This window comes from Cydia splendana, chromosome 13 (assembly GCF_910591565.1).
Source record: "Cydia splendana chromosome 13, ilCydSple1.2, whole genome shotgun sequence".
Classification (NCBI taxonomy): domain Eukaryota; kingdom Metazoa; phylum Arthropoda; class Insecta; order Lepidoptera; family Tortricidae; genus Cydia; species Cydia splendana.
Window position 1 is genome coordinate 18,915,053 of NC_085972.1, and position 18,998 is coordinate 18,934,050.

General features: G+C 38.5%; 2 protein-coding genes across 2 annotated transcripts; one reads left to right on the forward strand and one right to left on the reverse strand.

The window, feature by feature from the left end:
- Positions 1-7,839: 7,839 nt before the first annotated feature.
- On the reverse strand, positions 7,840-15,476 carry LOC134796261 (probable RNA 3'-terminal phosphate cyclase-like protein). Its single transcript, XM_063768304.1, has 6 exons — positions 15,093-15,476; positions 14,361-14,546; positions 10,745-10,914; positions 9,889-10,023; positions 9,188-9,358; positions 7,840-8,058 (listed from the first exon to the last, which is right to left on the reverse strand). The coding sequence occupies exons 1-6, from the start codon at positions 15,382-15,384 to the stop codon at positions 7,867-7,869; spliced, it is 1,146 nt and encodes a 381-aa protein (XP_063624374.1). The 5' UTR covers positions 15,385-15,476; the 3' UTR covers positions 7,840-7,866.
- A 2,446-nt stretch (positions 15,477-17,922) lies between these two features.
- Positions 17,923-18,730, forward strand: LOC134796605 (exosome complex component RRP40). Its single transcript, XM_063768776.1, has one exon. The coding sequence runs from the start codon at positions 18,003-18,005 to the stop codon at positions 18,711-18,713; it is 711 nt and encodes a 236-aa protein (XP_063624846.1). The 5' UTR covers positions 17,923-18,002; the 3' UTR covers positions 18,714-18,730.
- Positions 18,731-18,998: the final 268 nt, after the last annotated feature.

Here is an 18,998-nt window from a genome sequence, read left to right on the forward strand (position 1 = left end):
GTCAACATGCTCGATGAATCGTAGGCAAGTCGATGTTCAATAAAAAGTAAAAAAAAACTAAAAACAGCAACTATCGACTAACATGCCTCTGACTACTCCCCCTGGGACTACAGTCGTGAGCATAGGAATGTAAATAGTTTTACAAAAAGAAAAATACCTCTTTGAAACGTCACTGCTAGATTATGCTTACAGCTGAATTTAACAGAAATGTAGGAGAAATAGACATCCAAATAAGCGTCAATAGATTATCTTATCATCGAAATATGTTTAACTAAATGATGATTGTAGCATGATTGTAGCGCTAATATATGGTTAGCATATGTTTGAAAAATTAATACCAGTGGCCTGTTAATCACAAGCTTGTAACTTGTAATACAAGTCGAAGTCCCTTTTTGACAGCTTTTGTTAGATAGGGGCCATGTTGCATAACAAACTACAACTAATATTACAAACGGAACTCCTTTTCTAATTTCACTAATTAAAAAAGGAGTTCCGCTTGTAATATTAGTTGTAGTTTGTTATGCAACATGGCCAGGGACTTCCACTTGTATTACAAGTTACAAGCTTTTAATAAACAGGGCACAGCAATGATATTGTAAAACTGTCACATATAGGGTCTAAATTAAATCAAAAGCGTTTTTTATTACAATTAAATTTTCACGCGTGCAACATTTGGGTTGGGTTATACGAAGTTAGCACTTATAAAAGGACCTAAGGAAATTGTATGTGATAAGTTTGTATATGCGTCGACTGAAATGATATTTAACTTATCTAGAAGTATTCTAAGTCAAAAATGTAATTTTTAATTCACATGCGAAAATTATCACTGCCAAAATTTTACTCGCATATTGTTGGAGGCTTAGTAACGTTTTTTTTAAACATATAGACAGTTGTTGTTAAAAAGTGGTACATATTTTTATTAGAATATACTTAGCTGTTAAAATTATTTACATATCACTAAAATTGTACCCGCAATACTACAGACGGTATATAAATGAAGTTTTCAAAATGTGCCTTAATTATTTTTACAATCGTAGCCGTAAGATATTTTTGTAAAGTTACTGTTTAAGATAATAAAAAATTAAATTTCATGTAATGTTTCATTTCTTCCCAATTACAATCACGTACCTATACCTTAATTTTTTGAACGCCATTACTCTAGACGTAGAGTTAGACCAAGAAAAGTCTGCAGCGTTTTTGATAGCATACGCGTTTCGTTTCGCGTTTTTGGTAGAAGAAAAAGACGCGTGGGTCGGTGGCACCAAACCGTCTGTCACCGTTTTAGCGTTCGCTAAATTTTATTGTATGGAAAGTTTCATAGTTCTCTGCTGCTTGACGTTGATCAGTCTGTTAATTACGGTTGGTGCAACTGGCCCTAAGTGTTATTTATACGACATAATTTCATAGAAGTGTGACGTTTAAAATAACACTTACACTGCGTGTGCTATCAAAATCGTTGCAGACTTTTCTTGATTTAACTCTACAAACTTACGTAATTGGTACAAACTGACAAATATAAACTTACTGTTATTGGCGCTATGTACAGGTTGATTCAGGAAAGCTGGCACGAATGGAATGAACGAAACCTTTCATTGTATGAGTTACACCAGAATCACGAAGACTATCGATAGGGGATACTACTGCAATGTTCTGCCGCCAGAGTGCAGCAGTACCGACTCAGTAAATTCATAGACTAACTTATACATACTGTGCCTTAAACTGTTTTTTGCCAAGTTTTCACAGACAATAAAATATGACATTGATGCATCAAGGCAGTTTGTTAACAAGGGCCTACCGGTAAACGCGAAAATCGAAATTTAGTTATCTGCCTCTTTATCGCTCGAATATGCAAGAGTGATAGAGAGATTAAATAACGAAATTTCGATTTTCTTGTTTCGCGGTAAGCCATGTGATTGACGTGACGTGTGATGTGTCAATGTGGTTTGTTTACTGTATGTGCCACAAAGGTGCCACCTACGCAGAGCTTTGCCTAATATTCCCTATTGGTACAAACTGACAAATATAAACTTATTGTTATTGGCGCTATGTACAGGTTGATTCAGGAAAGCTGGCACGAATGGAATGAACGAAACCTTTCATTGTATGAGTGACACCATAATCACGAAGACTATCGATTTAAAAAGAAAATAAATGTGTCCCAAAAAAAGACTGTTTTGTATCGCATTTTCACATACATTTTGTATGGACCGTTACTAAACTGACACCCAAAATTTGTAATAAAAACTGGGGACACTTTTTTTCTTTATCTCATTAAATAGCACTCCTGATTCTGAGTATATATGGATAACCCAAAAGTTGATGGTTTTTCGAAAAAAAATACCTAAATCTATAGTTCGTTTTTTTAGCATTAGAAAGAACTTGAAAGAAGGTAAGCGATCTTGACATGACTTTAAATTGAATAAAAAATAAGTTCAAAAACTAAAACCCGACTACTGCAAATCGCGCTCTAAAAAGTATGAAACAAGATAGAATTCTTATCTGAAATTATCAAACAGGAAATATTATAAATGTTATAATTTTTTTAATAAAAAAATACAACGTAATAAAATTTACTACAATTTTTATATATTTACAGAGATATTCAAAGGATCGCCGTGGTCGTATGCCACGATTATAAACTGTAAGGTAAAGTGGCATACGACCACGGCTATCCTCTGAATCTCGTCATCGTCTTTTGGTATGAGGGCGCCGAAGGCGCCCGGCTTTGGAACGCGTACAGCGTGTCTTGTACGTCGGGCTACGCCCGACTCTTTTAGTATGAGGGCGCCGAAGGCGCCCGGCTTTGGAACTCGTACAGCGAGCTTCGTACGTCGGGCTACGCCTGACTCTTTTAGTATGAGGGCGCCCGGCTTTGGAACACGTACAGCGTGCCTCGTACGTCGGGCTACGCCCGACTCTTTTGGTATGAGAGCGCCTTCGGCGCCCGACTTTGGAACACGTACAGCGTACCTCGTACGTCGGGCTACGCCCGACTCTTTTAGTATGAGGGCGCCTTCGGCGCCCTGTTTTGGAACGCGTACAGCGTACCTCGTCCTTCGGGCTACGCCCGTCTCTTTTAGTATGAGGACGCCGAAGGCGCCCGGTCTTGGAACGCGTACAGCGAGCATCGTACGTCGGGCTACGCCCTACTCTTTTAGTATGAGGGCGCCGAAGGCGCCCGGCTTTGAAACACGTACAGCGTACCTCGTACGTCGGGCTACGCCTGACTCTTTTAGTATGAGGGCGCCGAAGGCGCCCGGCTTTGGAACACGTACAGCGTGCCTCGTACGTCGGGCTACGCCCGACTCTTTTGGTATGGGGGCGCCTTCGGCGCCCGGCTTTGGAACGCGTACAGCCTACCTCATACGTCGGGCTACGCCCGACTCTTTTAGTATGAGGGTGCCTTCGGCGCCCTGTTTTGGAACGCGTACAGCGTACCTCGTCCTTCGGGCTACGCCCGACTCTTTTAGTATGAGGACGCCGAAGGCGCCCGGCTTTGGAACGCGTACAGCGAGCATCGTACGTCGGGCTACGCCCGACTCTTTTAGTATGAGGGCGCCGAAGGCGCCCGGCTTTGGAACACGTACAGCGTACCTCGTACGTCGGGCTACGTCCGACTCTTTTAGTATGAGGGCGCCGAAGGCGCCCGGCTTTGGAACGCCTACAGCGAGCTTCGTTCGTCGGGCTAGGCCCGACTCTTTCAGTATGAGGGCGCCTTCGGCGCCCGGCTTTGGAACGCGTACGGCGTGCCTCGTACGTCTCTTGTGCGGCTGTTTCATAGATTTTGGCTGATCTGGACTTCTATAACTATTCACGTTATAAAATATTGCAGGTCATTAAAAACCGGGCAAGTGCGAGTCGGAATCGCGCACGAAGGGTTCCGTACCATAATGCAAAAAAAAAAAAACGAAAAAAAAGCAAAAAAAAAAACGGTCACCCATCCAAGTACTGACCACTCCCGACGTTGCTTAACTTTGGTCAAAAATCACGTTTGTTGTATGGGAGCCCCATTTAAATCTTTATTTTATTCTGTTTTTAGTATTTGTTGTTATAGCGGCAACAGAAATACATCATCTGTGAAAGTTTCACTGACAGACGGACGGACGGACGGACGGACGGACGGACGGACGGACGGACGGACGGACAGCGAAGTCTTAGTAATAGGGTCCCGTTTTACCCTTTGGGTACGGAACCCTAAAAAACACCATGTATATAGCGGCCAAACAAATTTCTTTTGCAAATACGTTCTTGTATCGCCGTAGTCGGGTAATACGCGGATAGAATCCAGAGCGCTTGTAGTTTCGTAGTTCGAATTACCTACCCGATAAATTAATGTTTTATCGGGTGCATGCAAGTAAAGCCGGGTTGCAAAAGCTAATTAGCACATTTCAAATATATGTATATATTTGAAATGTGCTAATTGAGCTCTTTCAAATGATATACAACACGTAATCATTACTTATTTTTATTTTTTTGGTTCGTGACTTTATGACCTCTAGAGGGCGCTGTGTTCATTTTTTGTGACGTCATATAGCCTATAACCAGCGGACGGTTAAGACGATTCGAATGACATGTCGTTTGTCAAATTATAATGTGTACTTTAGAAGTTATGAGGGAACAAATGAACATACATACATACCCACATACATACCGGTCAAAATCATATCCCTCCTTTTGCGTTGCCGTAGTCGGGTAAAAACGCTTTTTAATAATCAGTAACTATTATGTTAGTGTGTATTTATGCGCATAATAGTGTGACATTACTTGAAAGGAGTGACCTTTGTAGTTTCTCGATCGAAATGCATATTGAAATAGCCGCGGTTCAACTAATTGAGACCAATTTAGTTGTATTATGTATTTATCGCTCGAATACTGAGGGAGACCTTACTATATTTTTAACTCAATTAGAATTGTTATTATTAAAAATAATTAATGAGGATGCGTACATTCTAATAATGGGCGACATAAATATCGATCTTTTGCAAAGATCTAATCATAAATGTCAGTTAATGGGCCTTCTGAATCTCTTTAATATTCACTCAATTGTCAGTTTTCCTACTCGAATCCAGGGAGCGTCCAGGACATGCCTAGATCATGCTTATACTGATTTGGCGAAAGAGTCGGTCAAAACATTCCCTTTAGATCTCGCCATAAGTGACCACCGTGCCGTGGCTGTGGAGGTGTCTATCCGAGATTTTAAACAAGTTACCCGACATGCTAAAAAAAGGTTAACTTCACAATCAAGAATGAACAACTTCCTTGACTCAATTCGACAATATAATTGGTCAACCTTTTTAAATAGCGATAATTTAAATTTCAATAGCCTTTTAAGTGTTTTAGTAGATAAACTAAATGCTCACTGCCCCATTAAAAAAGTCATGTTATTAAATAAGAATAAATATTGGTCTAACAGCTTAACTGAAAAAAGCAATGAATATTTACAATTATTAATTATGCTACAAAAATTTTACCCCAAAAATATACAACTTACAAATTTCATTTTAGCCTACAAATGTAGGCATAACAGCCTTCTTAGAAAAACAAAGCGGGTATTTTTGAATGAATCCATATCTCAGGGCACAAACACCTCTAGATCGTTATGGTATATGATTCAAACTCAAACGAATAAAAGCATTCAAAGTGGTGACTCGTTCGCTGTATTACGAAACTCTGTGTGCGGCGCGGCCGGCAGCGACGTGCAGCTGGCGGACTCGCTTAATGCATACTACTTGTCCGTGGTCCGTGATACTCCGTTGCGGCCTGATATTGCTAAGGCGATGCATTTTTTACGTTGTACTGTGCCCCTGGTGACGGAAAGTATGTTTTTCGTACCCTTCACCGTAGAGGAACTGGTGAAATTGATAATGCGGATTAAACCTAAGGATACGAAAGACATCTATGGCCTGCCAGCTCATACCTTACGCGTTCTACCGGCTTTTGCCTTGCAAGCACTCTGCCACCAATTTAATAACTCCGCACACAACGGCACCTACCCTGAATCCCTTAAAAAAATAAAGGTCACACCGGTATACAAAGGGAAAGGTAGTAAAACGGAACTAAAAAATTATAGGCCTATTTCGCTGGTCCCTGTAGTCTCAAAGGTGTTCGAGTTGGGGGTTTGTGATCGCCTTATGGGTTTTTTGAGAAAAAGGGACAGCCTCTGCAGACAGCAATACGCCTACCAGGCCGGTGGGTCGACGACGGGTGCGGCACGCCATTTGTTACGTACCGTTTTATGTCACTTAGAAGGCAGGAGGCGGGTGGCTGCCGTATTTTTTGACTTATCGCGCGCTTTTGACCTGGTAGACCACGGACTTATCGCAAACAAACTCGAGCATTATGGTGTCCGTGGTATACCACTCGCGATTATTACTTCCTTCTTAGCGAATCGATATCAGGCTGTGGAGGTGAATAGTGAGAGGTCAGTAGCTGAGCCGATCGGTGATAGATCAGTTCCCCAGGGGTCTAACGTAGGCAATAACCTGTTTGTTCTACTTATGAACGATCTCCCCTATGACTCACCTACGGTTGATTTTGTCATGTATGCCGACGATATTTGCGCTATAGTAAACGCGGAAAATAGGGCACAACTGTGCGAGAACGTCCAATCTGTCACCTGTAGACTTTTAGGGTGGTTTCGGGCAAACGGAATGATCCTAAATCTGGATAAGACAAAGCTGTTAGAGTTCGATCTTAAACAACCTGTAGCTACTTCTACCGATAATATAGGTAAACAGCCTATGCAGGTAAATGTACAAAATGTGCCCCTGCCGACAACTAATAGCGCATGTTTTGTTGGTTTCATCTTTGACCGAGGCCTTCAATGGCAATGTCAAATCGATAAGGTGTGCGCCAAATTAAGTTCTGCACATTTCGTCATTTCTCGCCTTGTGCCCAACCTGTCACGCCCAAACATTGTCAAGGCCTACTACGCGTATGTCCATTCAGTCCTGTCATACGGACTAGAGCTGTGGGGCCTCGCTGCAGACAGAGACCGGCCATTTGTCATTCAGAAAAAGATTATTAGGACAATGGCGAGAGTTGCCCCAGATACACCTGCCCGCCAACTTTTCATTAATTTCCGCATTTTAACACTCCCCTCCCTGTTTATTCTCGAGGTGGCAAAGTACGTCCGAGCGAACTTGTCTTCGTTCCCTAAGAAACAGTGGAACAGCAAAAGATTCCGGGACATTCGCCAGCATGACTTGGACCAGTCCACTCATCGCCTTAGGAAGACTGGCAATAGTATACACGTAGTTGGCATTAAGATTTACAATAACATCCCATGTGACATTAAAAACATGAACACCATTTCGGGTTTTAACTCGCGCTTGAAATGTTTATTGGTTCGGAAGGCCTATTACTCCCTAAATGAGTTTATTAACGAGAGCAATAAGACCTGACATTTATTAATTTTTTACTTATATAAAAATATGAACATTCCATCTTTTATTATGCAAATTGACATGTAATTTTTTTAGTTAATTCTATATTATCCTTAGTTCATTAAGTGAATTGTATATATAAATGACAATGTATGACTATTACTGAATAAATGATATGATATGATATGATATGATATTACTTATGAAAGCAGAAGAATATAAATGATCGTATTAGATTCATAATTGTTACATATTTGCCGTAACTTATTTTTAAAATATGTTTTTCAATTAAAAGACACATCAAGATTGTTTACCTTATTTTTAATGCTAAATAAAACGAACTATAAATGATACATTTTTTTTCTGAAAACCCCCTTATGGTCGTTAATCACATGCAACCCGAGGATTTCCATTGTAGTAAGGGTATTTTTTAATATAAAAAAAAAACATTAAATAATGTAATAATAACTATTTATTAACACTACAACGTCCTCTTACTAATATTAACATATCCGATACCGACACACGTCATCTTAACGCGCTGCGCCGTCGACGTCTCATCGTCACTGTCATCATCATCATCGGCTCGTAACACTTCCAGCTTGAACATTACGCCGAAGAACTCTTTCAGGTGTTGGAGGAAGGTGATGGTGTAGTCGGAGAGGGGACCCACCTGGGAAAGAATTTTCAGTTTGAAGAAATCTTTATTCTCAAAAGAATTACATTAAATTCGCTTACATGAGAAATATACATATTTAGTTAGTTTTAGCGTGCAGTATTTAACGATAAGGTTATTAGTAACTTAATCTAAACATTAACAATAATATAATATCGTCTAAATTTGTGGGTAATTTTTAGTTGCTAAGCAGGACAGTGTGCATTGAGTTGTTCTGGCCGGTCGTAGATAACACGTCTACGAGGGCATTGATGTGTGATCGGATGGATGCGGCATATCGCGCGTAGGACAAAAACTTTGAACTCAAAAGTAACGCTAGACTAAAAATATATGGGGCTAAATGGACTATATTAAGGAAATATTATTTTGGACAAATTGTTTACACTTTTTCTTAAATACGTTTAGATGTTTTAAGTTTCTTATTTCTACAGGTAGCTGGTTATACAGTTGAGCACCCTCTTGAGTCACATTTCGTCGCCCAATTGTGGTTCTTGATGAGGTAGTAATTTTAATTTTTGAATCCATCAAAAATTGTATGAAATTCATCATCAGTCCACAGAATAAATAATTTTATTGCGTACATGATTCTCGCATTTTCACAAAACTGCTTATCGGTAGATCTGTTTACCCTTGCATCAACATTTTTAATGATATCTAGATGAGTATAGGTTAATAAGTCTTAGTAATAGGGACCCTATTACTAAGATTCTGCTGTCCGTCCGTCTGTCCGTCTGTCTGTCCGTCTGTCTGTCACCAGGCTGTAACTCGAGAACCGTGTTAGCTAGACAGTTGAAATTTTCGCAGATGTATTTCTGTTGCCGCTATAACAACAAATACTAAAACCAAAATAAAATAAGTACTTAAGTGGGGCTCCCATACAACAAACGTGATTTTTTTGCCGTTTTTTTGCGTATGTAATGCCCCAGTCCGACTCGCACTTGGCCGGTTTTTATTGACGTTTTTATTAGGCCACAAGATAGCAGATCTAACAACGCACAAGAGTGTGTACGTGCACTGTACCACGGAGGTGAAATGTCGATATCAAATATAAGTTTTCTATTTAGGTCACAAGGTGGCGTTGTGGCAGACGCTAAGAGTCCTCATATGGCTCATCTGTAATACGTACCACACACACACTGACATCCTTCTGTCCCAGCGCCATCCACAGCGCCACGAGCCACTGTAAGGCCGAGTCCACACAGCCGCCGCGATAGATCTCGTCCAATAGTTTCTGGGCACACTCGCGACCTAAGTCCTCGGGTAGCGACGTCTCGCCGCTGCCAACTTCCAATGATTTCTGAAATAAAATATGCCCATTATATTATTATAGATTGCCATAAAAGATATCCAGAAAATAATAAATTTATACATGTGAGTTTATACTAGCTTTTACGACGCTTCTATCTAGGCACAGAATGAACAATATACCTACCCACATAAATTGTGTGTTGTGTCCCGCCCATCGCCCGTGTACCGCGCCAGGCCAGTGGTTCCGAAAGTTGACTGGGCTCCGACCCACCTATCAGGGCCCACTCCACTAATGGGTCGCGACCCATAGTCTGGGAAATGCTGGATTAGGCTGACTAGAGTGACTAGTCGGTTAAAAACGGATACTTTTAATACTAAGTATTATATACATAATAGTTATTTAAATCGACACGAGTTGCAAATTACCTATTCGCACGTGTATCGTACAACGTTTTACGGTACATATGGCCCTTTAAATTTTAGACGTAGTGACGTAATGTGCTTATTATATATAGCCCCTGGTGTCGTAATGTAGCACCATGCAGTTCGTCTTAAATTTATTGACTTCAAAACACTCACCGATTCAGCACAGTAGAAAGTTTTTTCATTAGTCTCGGCCACCAAGCTGATGCCGAAGCCGGGGCTCTTGCCCGCGTTGGGGCCGCGACACTGGTCTGTGTTGATGTACACGTCGGGCAGGAATTTGAGCATTACCTGAAAAATTATCACACAATTACTTAATATAGTTTATTGTTCATCAAAATAGCTATTTCGCAAGCAATCAGTTAATTTACTTTTAACAACAGAAATGTTACTCTTATGTACGAAACAGAGCATAAATTAATTCACAAGAGCTGGCACTAAACATGTTAATCTAAAGTTAGAGTGCAGAATAATCCACCATCAAAATGTCCCTCTGAATGTATGTACAATCAGACAATAAGAATGGATCATATTTTTTGAGCATTAAATAAAATTCAGGCATTTATCTAATTGGGGCCCATGCCAAAGACAACTTAATATTTTGGCTTCCACCAGGCGTGGCTCACTCCGTGATTTCATCGCTTCGCTATAGTTGAATCATCGAGAGCGTGGAATTGCATATGTAGTAGTATTGTTTGTTTACAGGCATTCTATATTTGAATTTTCTATTTTCTTGTACTATCAGCATACAACCACTACAAATGCAATTCCATCTTCTCGATAATTCAACTATACAAGTACATGCGGCCCACACCAATTTTGGTGTCTAGCCATAGTAGTTGCCGCGCACCGCTACGGAACGGACGCCTGTTCGCGCTTGCGCCACCTAGCGGTCATATCTGTCGTAATAGACGGGTTTTGTTACAGAGTGAACCTTCTGTACCTAGTACTATTATTTATTCTGTGCTTCCACTTTTATAGTTAGTTACATAGCCATTAAAAGTATACTGACCCCTTTAGCTGCCTCAACCACCCTGTTGGCCATGGTGGGCGACACGCGCAGCGCGTAAACGACACCGCGGATCCTCTTGACGAGCCCCCAGCTGGTCCACTGTAGCGGACGCACGCCGCGCCGCACGGGACAGCGGAATACCACCTCGCCGCCGCCGAGAGGTGGCGCTCCTGAATATTCAAATCACTTTACAAACATGATCAATGAGACATTTTAAAAATTAAGAAAACACAGTTCATTTTGATTCCAAAGGCAAGGCATAACAACAATAACCATAAACACTGTTCCTCATCTAAGTACTATATGTTCCAGAACATAAATAAATAGGGTTGCCTAAAGAAATATGGTCGCCTTGACCATAAAAGAAAAAGATAGGCAACCTAGTTGATTTATGTTGTACAAGTTGTATACTCTGCATTGAAACTTTCCAAAATTAATTAAGAGCTGTGCTGATGAACTGACCTTACCTTATTATCTGCTCGTTAACCAATCCTTTTTTGATGGAGTATTCCCCGACAAACTAAAGACTTCTATTATAAAGCCGATCCATAAAAAAAGGTACTAAGTCAGATCCCAACAATTACAGACCTACTGCCCTACTACTGACTTCATCAAAGATCTTCGAACTTGCAATGTGCAAACGTCTGAACTCATTTTGCGAAAAATATTCAATTTTTAATGACAGTCAGAATGGTTTCCGAAGGAACAGTTCAACGGTACTGGCCACATATAAATATATCCAAGCGCTAAATATTTTAAATAACAAACAATATGCGGTCGGTATTTTACTAGATATGTCGAAAGCCTACGACAGAGTACAATACAAAATTCTCCTAGACAAGCTATACGAATAAGGTATAAGAGGTACAGCTCATAAATGGTTCACCTCGTACTTAGAGAACCGTAAACAATACGTCGAGATACAATACCTAGACTACCAAACTGGAATGATTGATTATGTTAAATCGGATTCTCAATCAGTCCAGCATTCCATTCCCCAAGAATCGTGTATCGGATGCTTACTATTTTTAATATATATAAATAATCTCCCTGGGAATTTGGATGACCTATGTATACTGTTCGCAGACGATATTTCGATTCTAATGTTATGTCAAAACGACCAAAACCTGCAAAACGACATAAATAATATACTCACAAAACTAACTGACTGGTTGACAGACCATAATTTACAGATCAACTTCACAAAAACCAAAATAATTCAATTTAGACCATATCAAAAAAACGCGTTAGATATTAATTACTCCTTTAACGGACAAACAATAGAATGTGTAGATACATTCACCCTCCTTGGTTTGAATATTGATATGCACATCAATTGGAAATCACATATCCAGAAATTAGCCAGTAAACTTTCGACATTTTTATATGCTCTAAGAGAGTTAAAACGATCAACGAACTTCGAATGCGCTCTAGCGGCTTATTACGCATACGCCTTTTCGTGGCTTAATTACGGGATAATCCTTTGGGGAAATAGTACAGATATAGAGGAAATATTCATATTGCAAAAAAAATGCATACGCACACTAGCTAATATCACAGTACCTGACAGTTGTAGACCCTATTTTATTAAATATAAAATCCTGACATTAACATCAATCTACATATTTGAAATTTGTAAGTTCGTCAGAAAATATCCTCATTTTTTTCCAAAATTTGCCGACCGTCCTCGACGATATGAAAGTAGGTACAAGCATAACCTGGCGCCACCCGAACGTTCAGAACTACAGCTACACAAAACAAGCCCAAAAATGATGGCCATTAAAATATACAATAAACTCAGCGACGACATTAAACTTCAGACATCAGATAAACAATTCAATAAACTGTTGAAGAACTTATTAGTTAACAAGTGCTACTATAAATTGGATGATTTCTTGGAAGACAAAAATGATCATGAATGTTATTAGCTTTAATTATTACTCATTTTATTATTTTTATTTCATTTATCTTTTACATATTATGATTATTAAACATTGTGTGACATACAATTTCTAAATCTTGACATAACTATTAAATATATTAATATTATATACCTACCTACCCTAAAATTTCAATGTTAACTTCAATTATCAATAATATCTACTAGACATTAATAAATTTGTGCTATTAAAATTTAAATTACAATCTCCTAACCATTGTTATAAGACCTAAATTATATACCTATTTCATTAACACTGTCTAGTACCTAGCATAATTATTTTAGATTTAAGACTATTGCTGTGCCCTACCAGGGCCCATGTGAAACTTACTTTTACTATGTAACACCAAATGTAACCATGGATGCAATAAATAAACTGATAAACTTATTTCGTTCGTCAGACAAATCACTGAAATTTGACGGAAAAAAGTTTTTTTCAAATATTTTTTATAAATTGGCTCAACCATATTTCTTTAGGCAACCCTATTTATTTATGTTCTGGAACATATTTTCTTTCTAACACTTTAAACTCTCGCGTTTTGTACACATATTTAATTACACAAACGGGTCTACCGCGATATAATTTCATTGTTTTTACCTTTAATTCCGACGTTTCAGCTGAGTTGCACCAGCTGTGGTCACGGAAAGACCGTCCGTCGTGTGGTCTTTCCGTGACCACAGCTGGTGCAACTCAGCTGAAACGTCGGAATTAAAGGTAAAAACAATGAAATTATATCGCGGTAGACCCGTTTGTGTAATTAAATATATTTTCTTTCATAAAATATAAGTTTCATCCGTTAGACTTATTGGTGAAGGTCGACCATATATGCGGGATCTCCTACTATTACCATAAGTTACACTCTGGCTAGCCAAAAATTGTCGACGTGTAGCGTTGTATAACGAAAAACTGCAATGTTTACAACTCCTAAACAAATGTAAACAAATTAGGAGGTTGGTGCTCTATAAATATATTGATACTTAGCATTTAGCATTTGGCATAGTACTTATGTATTTTTTTTGGTGATGGATTAATATTACGGTATTATCGAGCTAGGTCTTATTCACACTACATTTCATTTTTCGCCTTGTTACAATGGTATATGGTGAGAAAGTGTTAGCATATGTATTTATCGTTGACTGTACGTTACATAGTGGTAGAAATTATGTGAGCTGACTTTGAATGCACGTCAACATATATTTAACTTATATCCTTAGGTACCTTACGTGTGCACAGAAAATCAAAAATATTTTCTAGTATCAAAACTATAATTCCTACTACACAAAGTGTGACCAGCCCAAGATTTTTTGAATTTCCCACCAAACATTTGTGTAATATTTCAGTAGCCAGACTCTAGGGTGCAAATTCAAAACCTCTAGTTCCATAAACAGAAACTTTATTTAGCTCTTTAAGAAGATATCTGTCACCCATACATGGCATTATTTTAATCTACGTACATAATCTGTATAAGAAATTGGAATGATTTTATTTTGTTCAAAAATGTGATTCAAAATTATTGATACCTATTTATTTTATTTTTATAAAAGGAGTGTACTTTAATGCACAATATTAAAAAAATTGTCTTCATAGTCCTAATGTTCCAATTTATGCCTTATGTATAAACTTCCCTGTATAAAGAGTTAAAGTGCACATGAGGCCTTATAAAAGTATCAACTAACCTCTCCTAACCACCTTCAGTTCCAGTCCATCGTCCACCAATATAAACTTGAGCAATATTGGCAACGCTGCTGCCTTCACCTTGTCTACCGATACATCCAGCTCATGGTGGGTCACTCCTTGCAGTACAGCATTCAGTGGTTCCTTGCAGAATGGGCCTAGTGCTAGCAGTACTTCTAAATAGTAACCTGCAAGTATATTAATAAATTAAAAAAATATACCAGGATACCTATAACTAAAAACAAATGAAAATGTATTTATTATGTACTTATGATGTTTTCAGATTTGAATTTCACATTTTCAATATCAATAAAAAGGGTGTGATCCGTGTGATGATAATAGTGAAGCCACACATCTTACACAGAAAAAAATCATGTATAGACATTAAATTATGAAACAATTTTTAATTTTTATTCCAATAGTTCCAATACTTTTACAGATGTATTGCATAATTATTTTCCTTCGTATTTTCACGAAAACATACAAATGTGTCTTGCTATTTCAGTCAGTATCGGTAAAAAAAGTACTGAGGTTGACTGAAGTAGCATGACAAATACGAACGTTTCCGAGAAAATACGATGGAAAACAATTATGCACTACATCTGTACATGTGATTAATTAATTCCATTTATTCTTTATTCCGTTCCCATCTTGAAATACGAGATTTAAACGTAAGAATGTGAAAGATTTTGCAAAATATTGTCGATTATACCTCAACATGCGAAAAAACGTACCTATGCCTCTTTGTGTGCTACAATTATGTGTGACCTGTCCTCCGATCAAAATTCCCGGCTGGTAAAACACAGAGGTGCCCGTTTCGCTCAACTCCACTCTGGTACCGTTCGTCACTTTGTCCAGCAGTCTTATCAAGCTCACTTCGTACTCCCGCAAACCAGGATCGTCGTGTGTACTCCGGATCTCTTCTATCCTCACGGAACGACCACTTAGAGTGGATAACAGCAACCGCTGCCGGAAGAAATTACTTCCTTTGTATATAAGAGTGTCATTTTGTACTGTAGCCGGCATTTTAAGAGTTTTTATTGCGATATTCCATTTAAAAATCAAGATATCTGGTAAATAAACACCATGCCCAAATGCACGTGTGTCAAACTGTCAAAGACGTCAAAGTTCACGTCATTGTGACAGTCGGAACGTTTACACATAGAGCTAGAGTTATCTAAAAACACCTTGCAATTATTTAAAAACGAACAGTTTACAAGAGCGGGAGACATTCATCTGCTAAAATAAGATGGTAATACAAATTTAAAATCTATATTACTGTCTCCTTCTAATAGAGAAATGTATCCTGCTCTTACAGGAGTGCAAGCAAAGAATATAATACTCACTAGGAGAAGAACGATAACTCCATACAAAAAAATGTCCCTTTCAAAAGTTCGTTTATACTACTAGCGCTCTGGTAGGATACCATTGTAATTAGAATTGACAACCCGTTTAGCCTAGCGGGTATTGGCAGTAATCCAGTTCAGGAAGCTAATGGTCCTGGGTTCGAATCCCAGAGAGGGAATTTCTTTTTGTATTTTTTTCTTTTTTGTTGGGGTCAGGTTTTTAAGAGCCCATCAACGTGCACACTAGCGCCACTGCTGAATACATTAAACTAGTTTTTATGTTATTGGATTCGTCAATCTACCCGTCCAAAGTTAAAACGGCCGTTTTTGTTTTGAGCTCATAGATCGACGAATCCAGCAACATAAAATCTAGTTTGATGTATTCAAAAGGTACCTAAATACACAATACAGTCCGTAGCGGCCCCTTTTTTAAATACATGTCGTTAAATTTAAATAATCACGATTATTTAGCAGTGGCGCTAGTGTGCACGTTGTTGGGCTCTTAAATTAGCATTTCACAAATAAGTAAAAAAATACGTTAAAAGATAATGATTAGGTACTATATTCAGAAATTAGTGAAATATAAAAGGTAACAAAAAGTTACGTATTATTAAGATATAAATATTTTCATAATACATATGAATACATACACTGATATGGCAAATGGTTACAAGTTGTTATTACATCTATCCGGTTATCGGACATTTTCTGCTTCACAGCTCCGCGCAGCGTTCTTGGTCACCGGGAAACTAGTTTGGATATGCGGCAGATACGTGCCCTTCTGAGCTTTTTCCAAGAAATCATATGACGGCCCAGGATTATATTATTATCTCACGCTCAAGCCATCTGCTGATTCACTTTCTAAAACAAAATAGTCAAAAAATTAAACAATATAATCTATCTTCCTAATTACTAACGTGTCTAATTCCTAGGGTTACCAGCTTAAACAATGTGGGGTTTTACATCTATGTTGAATTTTGATTATAATTTCGGACGCGATACAGCGTCCGCGGGACTTACGGGGATAGAAAGATTAAATTATTATATTTGAATTTGGTAATTAGCACGCTCATTTTTATTTAAAGATTAATATATATCTTACCTTGAAATTATCGCTGTTTCTGATTTACTACAACGGTTTCCACACACACATTAGGGCTTTCCATAATCCGGATAAGAATTGTTGATAAAGTCGCCATTGCCGGATACATACAGCAAGGAAGGAAGAGAGACAACGGTTTAAATTTAACTAAGTCTGTGCGAAGACGCATTTAGATATGTTGCTCGTACATATGAATAGTTTTTATTTTTAAAATTAATAGGTAAATAAATATATTTCAAGTGAATAAATCGTTTTATATGAAAATTTCTATTTTTGCATTAAATGACTTAAATGACAGCATTGACATTACAGACTTTTATCGTGTCTATGTTCTTACCGGCCAGACCCAAATCAAGGCCTATCAAAGAGGCCAATTGACAAAGATTTTTTTTTATTTTATCAAGGAGGGTAGAGGCACGTCTACCCTTCGTAGATTTTATGAACATAGACAAAGACAAACTGAAATATAATAGATAATAATATACATATATCAAAAAATAAATAATAATTTACTACTACTTATTTATGACTACTTCATAAAATACAAATCAAAATAATTTGATTTGTTCCTAGAAATCGTATCTATAGACAAAGCCAGTTCTAGCAATGTTGCTGTAGTAAAATATTTTGATGTTAATTACTGGCAATCTCGTCTGGGAACGGACAACACATGTACAAATTTTGAAGGGTCACATCGTTTCAAGGAAGTCAATAGGCCTTGAGCAGGGGTGCGAAACTCCTGACTTCGGCCAAACTCGGCTCCGCTCGGCTCAGCATTGCTCCGAGCAATTATTAGGGTTGGCACCACTTGACTTCCTTTTGCGTGCACGACCACAGATAAGATAATCTCTTGAATTTTGACAACCCTAAGTAGCCGAAAGGGATAGTGCCATATATTAGAAAGGAATAGCATGATTCGACCCTGAACCGCTGTCAAACTTCGGTTTTGTAGGAAGTTTCCTTTCTGTACGGCAGTACTATTATTTATTCTGTGCCTTGAGTGCAAGGCATTACTCCGCTTAACACATTGTATACAGATTTTGCAGCGATTATTTTATGAACTCGAATACTTCAGAAATGTCAGTCCGGTCCTGTCACATATTTGCCTAGCTAGTGTCAATGTGAAACGGTACAAAACAAAGTTTCTCGCGTGTTTTTTATTGATTTCGTTACTTTTTCGGGTTAATTTATGTACAATGAAAGTTTCAGTGGGGGATGTTGTTCTGCCTGGCGATTATTGCGAAGAAATCACAAATGTGGGTGAAAAAAGTAAGGTTATACTCGGTCCCGGATTGGGACGCGAACTGGACAAAGTTTACATGACAAAAGCTGGAATTCTGAGAAAACGCAGTCCTAATACATATTGGGTGGACAACCAACAAAAGCGGTACGTTCCGTCAAGAGGAGAAAACGTAGTTGGCTTTGTTATTCAAAAAGCGGGAGACATATTTAGAGTGGACATCGGTGGAAGTTGCCCAGCCGCGCTTTCCTATCTATCATTTGAAAGTGCAACGAAGAAAAACAGACCCGAAGTTCAAGTTGGTGACGTTGTGTATGCGAAAACCTTAGTTGCCAGCAAAGATATGGAACCTGAGCTAGTGTGCGTGGATTCTCATGGAAAGAAAGGTCGCCTTGGAGTATTGACAGACGGATTTGTTTTTAAATGTTCACTAAACCTTGTTAGGAAGATATTGAATCCTAGTTGTCCTCTGTTGGAGTCTCTGAAGAATGAGTGGCCATTTGAGTTAGCTGCAGGCATGAACGGCAGGATTTGGATCAAAGCTAAGACTATGAGAGAAACAATTGCAGTTGGAAATGCTATTCTAGGTTGTGAATACTTGGACAACCAGGAAATCAAAAGCCTATGCAGTAATATTGCAAATATTTTAGCTGGACACATTTCATAATAAATTATGTATAAAACTGTTTCTGGTTTTATTTTAAAATATCTGGGAGACCGAGCTTTGCTCAGAAGACATATAAGAACTCAAAAATGCGCGTTTTCCCAGAGATAAGACCTAGCTAGATCGATTTATCGCCCCCAAAAACCCCCATACAGCACATTTCATATAAATCATTAGAGCCGTTTCTGGGATCCCCGAAATATATACAGGGTGGAAAGGCACGACGATCCTTCCCGGAAGTATTAGGTTGTTTAAGTGATATAGAGACTATTGGTAATGGTAAGAATC